The sequence below is a fragment of the Zosterops lateralis genome, assembly GCF_965231275.1.
Source record: "Zosterops lateralis genome assembly, chromosome: 3".
Lineage (NCBI taxonomy): Eukaryota > Metazoa > Chordata > Aves > Passeriformes > Zosteropidae > Zosterops > Zosterops lateralis.
This window is the reverse complement of record NC_139764.1, coordinates 55,513,467-55,523,941: the sequence shown is the minus strand read 5'-3', so window position 1 is coordinate 55,523,941 and position 10,475 is coordinate 55,513,467. Positions and strand designations below refer to the sequence as shown.

Sequence of the window (10,475 nt, the reverse complement as noted above, 5' to 3'; positions counted from 1 at the left end):
AATTTAATCTGAGATTTTATTACGAACTTTTGTGTGCGTGACGGGGTTTCCTTTAATTAATTTTTTTTCTTAATGAAGGAGAACCATTTGGTTTCTTATCTCATGTTCATATTATTTTCAATTTTTTTCTTGCAGACTTGGGAGTCTGCTATGTAGGATTTTAAATTGCATTCTCTACTCCTGTGTTAATCCGGAAGGTCTTGTGAGCCAGTTGCATTAAAAGGGTGGGATTTTCAATATTTTTGCCTTACAACTGTAAGGTGAGGGTGACTGCATTTAAAGGTTAGAACATGAAATTCTTTCCTGTCCTTGTCCTGTTAAGATATGCAGCATATTTCCCTTTCCTTGATTACAGATTCTCTACTGCTGTTTGCATTTTTCAGTAAAGCCTTTTTCTTCAATAACTGACATTCACTGGAAACAAGGAAATCTTGACATTTTATAGAATGAAGAATTGTAACAATCTGATTTTGACGTACTAGGAAATCATGAAAAAGTTATCTGTTAAAGTAACAGAAAGTAACTTGTAAAGTAAGAAAGTAACTCGTATTTCCTGTAATCCCAAGAACAGTATTTTGCTGGAATTTATTTTTACAAGGTTTACAAAACTGGAAGAACAGGAATAACTAAACAGCTGCCTTGAAATCAGAGGCTATTTTATTGTTGGATGGAGCTTGCATTTGGTCACTAACTCATCTGTTCAGCTTTTGAGTTGGATTCTTTGCATTTTTTGTTTATATTTTTATGGTGAAGTTATTAGATTTATAGATTTACAACAACATTTTACAAATGTATGGGTGTGCAACCATTTTTTTACTCGTGAACGAATTGAAAACAATCTTTGAAATGTGTTTACAAATCACCCAATTACCTTAAAAGCATATCCTTTTAAAAAAAATTGCTTCCTCTCTACAAACAAACTACTAGAAGCCTTAGCCTGGAAATGAAAATGGTTCTGACAGTGGGAGGCTATTTTTAAACTTCAATAGATTTATTTTAAAGTTTGATTGATATTATTTTCTTTTAAGGTCCGATGATTTACTAGAGCAGTTAGCAGGTTTAGTTACGTACAGACACAGGCTGAGATTTATGAACATTTCCCATGTAGAAAGGATAGCTGATGCTGGATTGCAAAGTCCAAGGCATTATCCCTTTTTCAGCACAGCCTAGGTTCCTGTCTAAATTTACCATCTTCTGCTCCTGAGGGTGTGTTATCATGCCCACGATACGTCTTTTCTTGAAAATGTGTTTCTGGTTCAGCTTCCTTGCTCCCGAGACTTTTCTATTTTGGTTCCCAGTGTCATGTGATCCCCCTGGCCAGTGAGAGCCCTGCAGAGGGAATGGCAACAGCCTGCTGGGAGCAATGTAAGTCAGAAAAAAAACTCTTGGTTTTTGCAGTTTCTGTCCCTCACACTCAATTTTTAACGCTGCTTTTACCCTGAACCTTTGCTGGGCATGCCCAGTTATACTTATGGAAATGCTTAGAAACTGGGAGTTTTGGTTTGAATTTAATTTCTACTCTTTAATACTTTACTTTTCTTACTATGTTCCTTTTTTTCCTGTGTCCTGAAGTGTCACCGAGAAGCTTAAAAAGGCAACAGAAAGCAAGCCAAAGGCATTGTAAAAGTTGCTTAAAATGTGTTTTAAGGTGAATATTTCAGGTGTAGAAGCAGTTTGTTTAATGTGTGCTATAGACAGTGTCGTAAATCCTGTGCTGCAGTTGTGAAAGAACAATGTGACCCCCCTGTCCCGTCCTCCAGCCCTCAGTCAAAATCCTTCATGTAGGTAGAGAATAGTAAGTAAAATAATCTGAAATCACATGCTGGTTCCTTTACCAATTGGCTGAGACATAATGGGGAAAGGATTTATTTGAATTAGAGGGCAGTCACACCCAAGGCAGTGTATCATTTTTCTGGTATGAATGAAGTGAAATACTGTATTTCGATCTCAGCTGATGCTGAGTAATACTTATAGCACATGATATTGAAACCATGTATTTAGTGAGATTTATCAGCAGGGTGCTTCCTGGTACAAACTAAGAGTCTGATCTTTCTAAGCTTTAACACAGGCTCTGAACTAATTTGATAAAGTTTACTTGATAATTATGGACTAATTTTTTTTTCTAACTGCATTTTATTTTCTTAGATAAATAGGATTTTCCAAAAAACATTCTCCCCCACAGCTGGATATATATATGTTTTACTTATTTTCTGTTTTGGAGGTTTTGGCTTTTGTTTTGATTTAATCTGATTGTCTTTTTTTTCTCTTTCTTCCAAATTACATGTGTTTTCATTGGAGTTTAGGTCTAAATTTTGAAGTAATCATTTAAGTGTTGCTAAGCTTATTTTAAACTTGGGTCCCTAAGTGATATGCCTTGATATCATACAAAAGTTGGAGAATGAGGGTTTGGAAAAAGGTGTAATGAAATAAGCTGGAATCTTTCTGTTTCCCTTCATGGCCTATAGCCTGGACCTCCTATCACATCACTTGGAAGTGCAGAGGCCATTACTGAACATAGTTTTATTTTCTTTGTGTTTCTGATCTATGCCCTAATGACCAGGTAATAAATGAAGGACTGTTGGCAGACTTTCTTCTCTTTCCCCCTTCCCCAAATCAGTTCTGAACAGAGAAATTTCACGTAATGATTGCACTGAAGTAGAAAGAGCACGTTAGGTTTTCAGTTCAGTTCTCATCATCATAGGCACTGGGAGAAAAAAAAAGGTCTCAAATTCTGTGTTGGTTGAATTGTTGCATTGTCAGAAGAGCATCAGCATCTCTGTGTAAATATCTGACTCAGAAACTGAAAGCAATTAGAAGAAGCCATACCCATTGTGCAAACCAGATGAAATTTAGGAGCCAATCTTACAGAACTTTTGCTTAAAGGTTTGTGTTGCTGCTTTTGATGAGAAAGTGAAGCATGTGCAGGAGTAAAGATTGTTTATAACGATTTAAAGAAAAATACATTAGATTATAAACCAAGTTCTAACCCAGTGTTGCCTATTTGCCTTCACTTCATGAGTTTGCATGGTACCAATGTGCAAATAATGGGAATTTTGAGATTGCAGCTCAGGGCTGGATTTCGTATTGCTCCCTACAACATAATGCTTGGGCTTGTGAACACAAGCCTAAGAATTGTGCCAATCTTGTGGTAACCAGAGAAATTGTAATAGGTAAAATATAATGAATTAAATGAGAAGATCTGTTATCACTTATTTTCTTTTTATTTTTCCCCCTACTGATTTATTTACTTAATTTGTGCTCATTGGTTGTCTTTGTTTCTGAAAAGGAACATAATAACATACAAAAAAAAAGGGGGGGGAGTGGTGGACAGTAAAAATCTTGGCTTTGAGGGCAGTCAAACTGTTGCACAGGCTTCCCAGAAACGTTGTGGAGTCTCCAGCCTTGGAGATATTCCCAGGAAGACCCTGGCCTGACCCTGAGCAACCTGCTGTGGGTGACCCTTCTTGAGCAGGGGTTGTGCTGCATGACAGGGACACTGAGGTCCTTCCGAGCCGCAGCGATCCCCTTAGTCTCAGAATCCCCCTCTGCCATTTGGAGCCATAGACAGCTCTGCTACTCTGGAAAGAGATCAGAAGGCATGTGTCGACTTTAATCTTAGACTGACACTCTCATAGTTTAGACCTTGTCATTTTGTTGCCTCAGTTGAGTCATTAATCATTCATTTGGCGTGATGGCCATGCTTGTCCTGCTGGCATTGCCCAACACACCCTGCCTGAAATGTCACTCCCAGCAAAGGATGGCACACTGTGAGCCACTATTCCAAGGTACTTCAGGCAGTACTCTCTAATCCCATGTCTTTTGTCTGTTGTATCCTCAGGCACTGAGGAGATACTGATGAAAAGAGAATGAGAAAAGAGTAAAATTAATGGGAGCACTGCAGGAGAAGTGTAAGTAGAAAGTAAAGGGACAGAGCCAACACGGACTGAGTCCTTACACCCGTCTTGCTACTCCTGAATCTTGCTGTGGCATCTCCAGAAGCTGAGGAGGGGATGTAGATTGCACAAGCTGTGCCAGGGTTTGTGGAAGGAGGGGAGGAAGAAACAGATCTTACAGGAGCCCTTGGAGGCTAATGAAGAACATTAAGCCCCAGTCCCGTATACTGTATGCAGAGTTGCGCTCCAGAGACCTGATGAGTGGTAGGTACAAGGGACCATGAGATCACTGGGAAGGAAATGGAAATACGAACATGGAGAAAAGAGAAAACAAAATTTTAATTTTTTATATATAGAAAAAGCAACATAAAATGCACATGAAAGGCATAGATATTTCAAGTAATACTTTTCACATTAACATATGGATATAATTTTAAATAAAAATAGCAAAAACTCATGGCTTGACTTGCATTTTGGAAAGATTGTTTTAAATCTCTTTCTGCTGTAGTGCTGTAGGTGATGATTTTGCTTAAGGACTATTCATCTTGATGAGATTTGGAACACTTGTCCTGAAAGCAATTGCCAACATAAATCCAAACAGGTGTGACTGTGAATAAATTCAGACTGGAGCTGGAAAAGTAGATGGGTTCAGCCTGCTATCAGAGGGGTAGGCTAGGACATGTCACTGTTTACAACAGGCTCAGGGAGTTGGCTACAGGAGGTAGCAAGGATCACACTCAGTGACTCAGATGTCTGTTTCCATTTCTGGAGAAATAGTATAATTGGAATTTAGATAGTATTTTTTTTTCTGAAGAAGACACATTTTAAAAACACGACCATTTATTAATATATTATTTGCTTTTATTTTTCTTCATTTTTGGAGAATAATTCTATAGATAAATGGGAAATAAATTTGTGCACTGCTTTCTTGCAGATGGATATGAGCAATACTCCTTTTTATCAATCTTAGGGAAAAAACCCACAAAAACTTGCAAGGAGCCAGAAGCAGCTCAGTCTGGCAGCATTCAGTTGATGCTTGTAAACTAGTCTGAGAAAGAAGACAAATCTGAAAGAAAATATTTTTAAATAATTACTTGATAGTGAAAAATTTGCTAGATCCACAAGGTTTGTTTTTTTTTTGTGTGTGGCTAGCATTTGTATATTTGCATATTTCTTTGGTCTGTAAAAACCCTTTTTCTATATTGCATATTAAAAGTAATTTTATTTATAATTTCACTGACCTGTAGTTTGGGTTGTCAATATTTGCTTTTTTTTTTTAATAATTTCCCTTACAATTGCTTGCTGCAGACAACAGAGCAGAATCTTCTTGTTTAAGTATGTTCTAAAATCTAAATGGTAAAACTTGGTTGGTTTTTTAAAGTGGAAAAAGTATTTGCTTTTAAAAAATATTTTTGGTGTGATTTTTCTATATTTTTATTAATGCTCAAATAAAAATAATAGTTTTATTACTGAGTCCTTCAAGTACTAAAAATGTTATTTGTCTTGTGTTTATTTTAAAAAATGAATAGTTAAAGGAGAATAATCTGCAATGAAACAAGGGTGGAATTATGTGTTTATGTTTCAGATATTTTGTTTTTTAAAGAGTCCAATTGCAGTTCCATATAGAGATAGTAATTTTATATCTGTTCTGTTCTAAATAGCTTTCATTGACAATTTTTATGGCTTTTGATAGCACCGTGATTACGGGTTAGATCTGCCAAGATGCCTTGGGGATTATCATGACTATCAATTCCATCTTTGTATCACCTGCGGCAGCTAAACGTAAACACCATGAAGCCAAAATTGGTCAGATATGAATTTTGGTAATTTTGTCAAATCACTTGGTTTGAAGTGCAAACCAACAGAAAACTAAAATCTTCTTTATATTTTGTTCTTTGAAACTTGTTGAGTAACTTCAGTGTAACTGCCTATAGTTTTGCCTTCTATGTCCTTCAAGTGGAGATAAACTCATTGTGTCTTCAGAAATAAGGTAATTGAGATTTTGTTTTGCAATTATACAGTATTATACGGAATTTCATTGCTCATTTTATTGGCCTCATCAATTTTGAGGTAATGCGCTAGAATGGTATGTGTGGGCTCACATTGCTTTATGGCTGTGAATTGACAGCCTGCTTATTCATTCCAAAAAGCCATTTATCTCAGGCACTGCTGAACATCAGCAACTGTTAGGTTGTGTTCCCACTATCCCAAGAAATCATTCAATGGCTGCTGGCGTTGTCTTCCTCTGGCTCTGACTGAAGGGACCTTATATATAGGCATCGATGCCTTGCTTGGACAAATTTGGATGTAAAGGCAACCCTTAACTCTTAATTTCATATGCTCATTAGAAAGCTAGGTGCATTTCATAATATTTTTGCCCCAGCTAGTCTGATTGTTCTCCCTTGCCAACCTGAACTTTCTGTAATTTAAACTGGGCATTTTTCTCGTGGAATTGTTTCTTGTCCTATCGTGTGTGTTGCTATATCCAGCTAAGAGCTGCTTTGCACCAAACAGGAGAGCCTTCCAATGGTGTTTCTGTATTTGCTGGTGTACCAGTGCCATGACCACTGGTAGGGGACACAATGCTTGTTGTAACTTCTCATCAGGCTGAACAAGACTTTGTGTCAGGCTTTGTTGCCACAGGGCCCTGTGTCAGGATTTATTATAGTGGCCTTAACTCCAGGAACCAGCCCACTACTTACACTCAAAAGGTGTTGGCTAGCAAGCTCTAAAATTCTAACAGAATTCTTTTAATCCTCAAAAATTATGGCTAAGAAACCCTTAGGTTTTGTACAGTACATTTTCCTAAGTTCTCAACTCCTGCAAAAACTTCTCAAAGGTGATGGCTAGCATATAACCAAAGGTGCTGGTTAGCAAGTCACAACACCACTGCTCAAAGATGTTGGCTAAAAAGCCACAACACCCTTCCACAGGCTTCCCACTCTCACAGCAAACTTCAGTACTGAGTAGAATATAATAGTCATGCTTTGCCCATGGCAAAGCATGGGAGGAAAGAGATAAAGACAGAAGAAGGAGAGAACAAAGTGTATTAGAAGTCCTTAGGTCCTGAGTTGGTCCACTATGTGGATAGTCTGGAGCTGTGAAAACAACGCAAGTGAAAGAGAGAGGAAAAAGAGAGCAAGGGGGCCTGATCCTCTTCTGTTTATTGTTAAACTGGTGCACACCTCTTAGTGTAAAATAGATTTTTCAGCCCTTTGAGCCCTCCTACAGGAAGTGAGCTGAAAGGACTGAGCTCCAGTGTTAAGGTGAGCAGGAAGCTGGCTCAGCACAGCACTGCTCCACCTCCACAGGAACCTTTCCTCTGATAACATCTTTCCTCTCTTAACAGTGTCATGTTTGAGACAAAACATGCCAATGCCTGGTCCTGCACTCCTAGACACACAAGGGTTCACTCTTGCATACGCATGCATGGACTTTAAAGCAGGAGGGCTTCAAATGCACCATCTGAATGAAATTTTGTCATTTCATGCATCATGGAAGTTCATAATGATTTCCTGAACACCTCATTTTTTTTTTTGTGGGGTGGTCCTTTACTTCATAAAGTGCTCTTGCTCCCTGGCACAGTTTGTATGCATAGTGTTAATTGCAAACAATGGGAAAGCAAATTTAAAGAAAATGGGATGTTGACATAAGTAACAGAAGATGACTTTCATTATTCCTTTTGGACTCTTAACAAAAAAATTGTCTTAAATATTGATTTGTTTTCTTCCTTTATTTATTTTCTCTTGAAACCTAGCAACATAAAGGATACACTTGTAGAAATACCTTTAAAAATAAAAGAGAGAAAGCTGAGTCAACAGAGACTCAAGAAACTTCATGAACTAGATGTCAAGTCAATTATGATATTTTTTCTTTTTTAAATATGAACTAGGCACAAGCAACTAATCTTTTTTTTTTCCCTCAGGGATAAAACTGAGGCAAGTAAGACAAACTGTTCAGCAAATTTGATCTTTAGTTACTTAAAGGATTGAAAACTAGACAAAACATCGTACAACTCAGTATGTTCAAGGTAAAATTTTTGTTCTTGGGAAATGTACACTTTTTCAATCTGCTTTGGTGTTGCCAACCCTTCAACCCAACCTGTTACCACTGTAAAATAAACAGTTCTAGTAAATAAGTGGCCAGTTTAGGTCGGCCCACTTGGATATCCCAATTGGGGTAGGACCGTGCCTATCGTATGCTGCCTTCCTGGTGGGTTTCCCGACATTGGTGCCCATCCATGTGAACATTGTGAAGAGACAGTGAGGGCCTGGTGTCCCGATTGGAATGCAATGCCAGATATATGCCTCAAGACTTCCCAAAGAACCAGTCTTGTGCCTCTGTGAGGTCTTGGTCTGTTTGGTACGCTTTTGGAGCAGAGTTTTCTGTTTAGTTTATCCCAAATGGAATTTGTTTTTTGCACATCCCAGCTGATCTGTAATTCAAGCCAATGAAGGAAATCACTTTAAAACTTCTCTACTTATGTGAACAAACCAGTAGCATAGACACAGATTATTTTTATTAACTAATTTCCTTCCCTATTCTAGCTAAATAACCTGCCACTAATTTGTCTCAGCCCTGGATCTGTGCTGAGAAGACAAATAACTTCTTACGAAAGGCAGGACCTTCAGGATTTAAACCTACCTCTGCTCTTATCAAAACATAATCAAAGGCAAAACCAGGTATTTTGGATGTAAGTAGAACATTCTTTCTCTTAAGAACATCTTTTAAAACTCAATCTCTTTTTAATGATTGAAATCTAATGTGTGTGACTCCAAGGCTTCTTGCACACAAAGAAATTCCCCTCTCTTGACCTAAAGAGGAGCAGAAACATTCTGAATTTAAGCAGAAACTTATTTCAGCCTAGGTAAGGCACTATGAACTGATTCTGCATAGACAAAACACATGGTGCATCTAATTCATGCTGGTAAGTTTTTGCTTTAGTATCATTTGTTGAATCCAGCCTAAGTTGGATGGCTAGCCCAGTACTGAGCTGTCATAGCAACCACATCATGCAATTTGTTCACAGTGCTTATCCACATTTACCCTAAAGCCCAGTTAGGCTGTTTTTCTTCTCATGGACAGGCTGATCTAGAGCTTCACTGTTCTGTCAGTTGAGAGGCTTGTAATTTCCACAGTAAATTTATTTGCAGTGCCAGCTTGCTTTATTGTCCTAAATACCTTATAGGTGTTGATGTTTATGCCTAATGTATTTATACAGAGTAATCAGCTTTCCTCTGATCGTTGGTGTTCTTTAGTCTGAGTGAGTAGAATTATTAGTCATCTCTTGTTTAGTATTCTCTTTAGCCCTCCGATCTTTATGAGATTCCAGCTGCCATTTCATCCCAAATTTTATATTGTGAAATCCTTTTCCAACTCATTGCAGTTGGCCCTCACTCTTAACTATCCTAACATAAAAAAACCCCAACCCTTGCAAGTTATTTGTCAAGCATTTTTTGGCTTGGCTTATTGGATTTTTATTATTCAGTCTGCCAGAGCTTTATTTTGTCTTTTATTGTCCTCATTAAGACAATAACTTCAGAGGTTTTTTTTTTTAAAGGCTGCTTCAAATGATGTCTTACATTGGTAATTAGCTGTTTTGGTTTTCCTTATATTTGCTCTTCAGCACTCAATATATTCTGTGTACTACCTACAAGTATTTTGCCTTTCTGTTTTTCCACTTGGAAGTTCCTTAATTGCAACTTTTTAATTTCCTATTTTTTCCATTTAAGCAGTATTTTAGGGGATTTGGTGGCTTTGTTTTCTCCTGCATAAATGCTTAATTTAAGGGCTTTACGGCTGCTATTAAAAACTGGCTGTTTGGTAGCAAAATTCCAGATTATGAGGCCCTGTCAAATTATTGTGAGTTATGTGTTTATCTGCTCTCTGAAGCATTTAATAGTGGCTAAAGGTTTTATTTTGTAATCATGTACAACTTTGATATTTACTTGATTGTATGGGACCATTTTCTGTCTGCTGACAGTTTGTCCCATCTCTGGCAAATACATATTTGACAAATACATATACTGTGTTGCCAGTCATCAGCTACAGCATAGTTGGAGAAATCAGGAATAGTAAAACCGTACTGGGTTTTCCCTTCCATGTTCTGCTTAGGGCAGATATGATTGAATTTTCTAGCTTTTTAAGAGTATCATCAGTGAGCTTTTCTTCTTTCCCCTCTCCCCACCTCTGCTCAAAATAGTGTCATGCAGCTAAATATCTTCTGCTGGTAAGGATGTTTTCTGACAGCAACATTTTGTTTCCTGCTATTCATTCTTAAGTTGTGTTGTATCATGCATCGCCTGTGCTATTTTCTTTTTAGTATGTTGTATTCTGAAATATGCCAGCTAAATATGCCCTAGTGACTTTATCAGTTTCTGGCAAGTTCCTAGACTGGCTTAGATATTTTATTTTCTGATGCCCTGCAATCTGACAATACCTTTTTCATTGTTGTTGTGACCAAGTGACTGAATTTGATATGTTGGGATGGGGATTCTGGACATTCGAGGGACATGTAGTTAAAAAAAGCCACCACCTTCTTGCACTTACATGAAGGAAGAAGAAGATAGGAAGAGGTAGGAA

At 37.6% G+C, this 10,475-nt stretch overlaps 1 protein-coding gene across 4 annotated transcripts in view; it reads left to right on the top strand.

Annotated features, from left to right (window-relative positions):
• Nucleotides 1–207: 207 nt before the first annotated feature.
• The window catches only part of ESR1 (estrogen receptor 1), a 157,634-nt gene continuing 147,366 nt past the window's right edge, over nucleotides 208–10,475 (top strand). For 2 of the 4 annotated variants that reach the window (XM_083857305.1, XM_083857308.1), the window contains exons 1-2: nucleotides 208–282; nucleotides 1,299–1,365. In XM_083857305.1, the coding sequence (XP_083713431.1) occupies nucleotides 1,341–1,365 (25 nt within the window). In that variant the 5' untranslated portion in view covers nucleotides 208–282; nucleotides 1,299–1,340. Of the gene's footprint in view, nucleotides 283–1,298; nucleotides 1,366–3,838; nucleotides 3,909–10,475 lie in introns of those variants that run through there. The other 2 variants (XM_083857306.1, XM_083857309.1) reach the window with 2 other exon arrangements.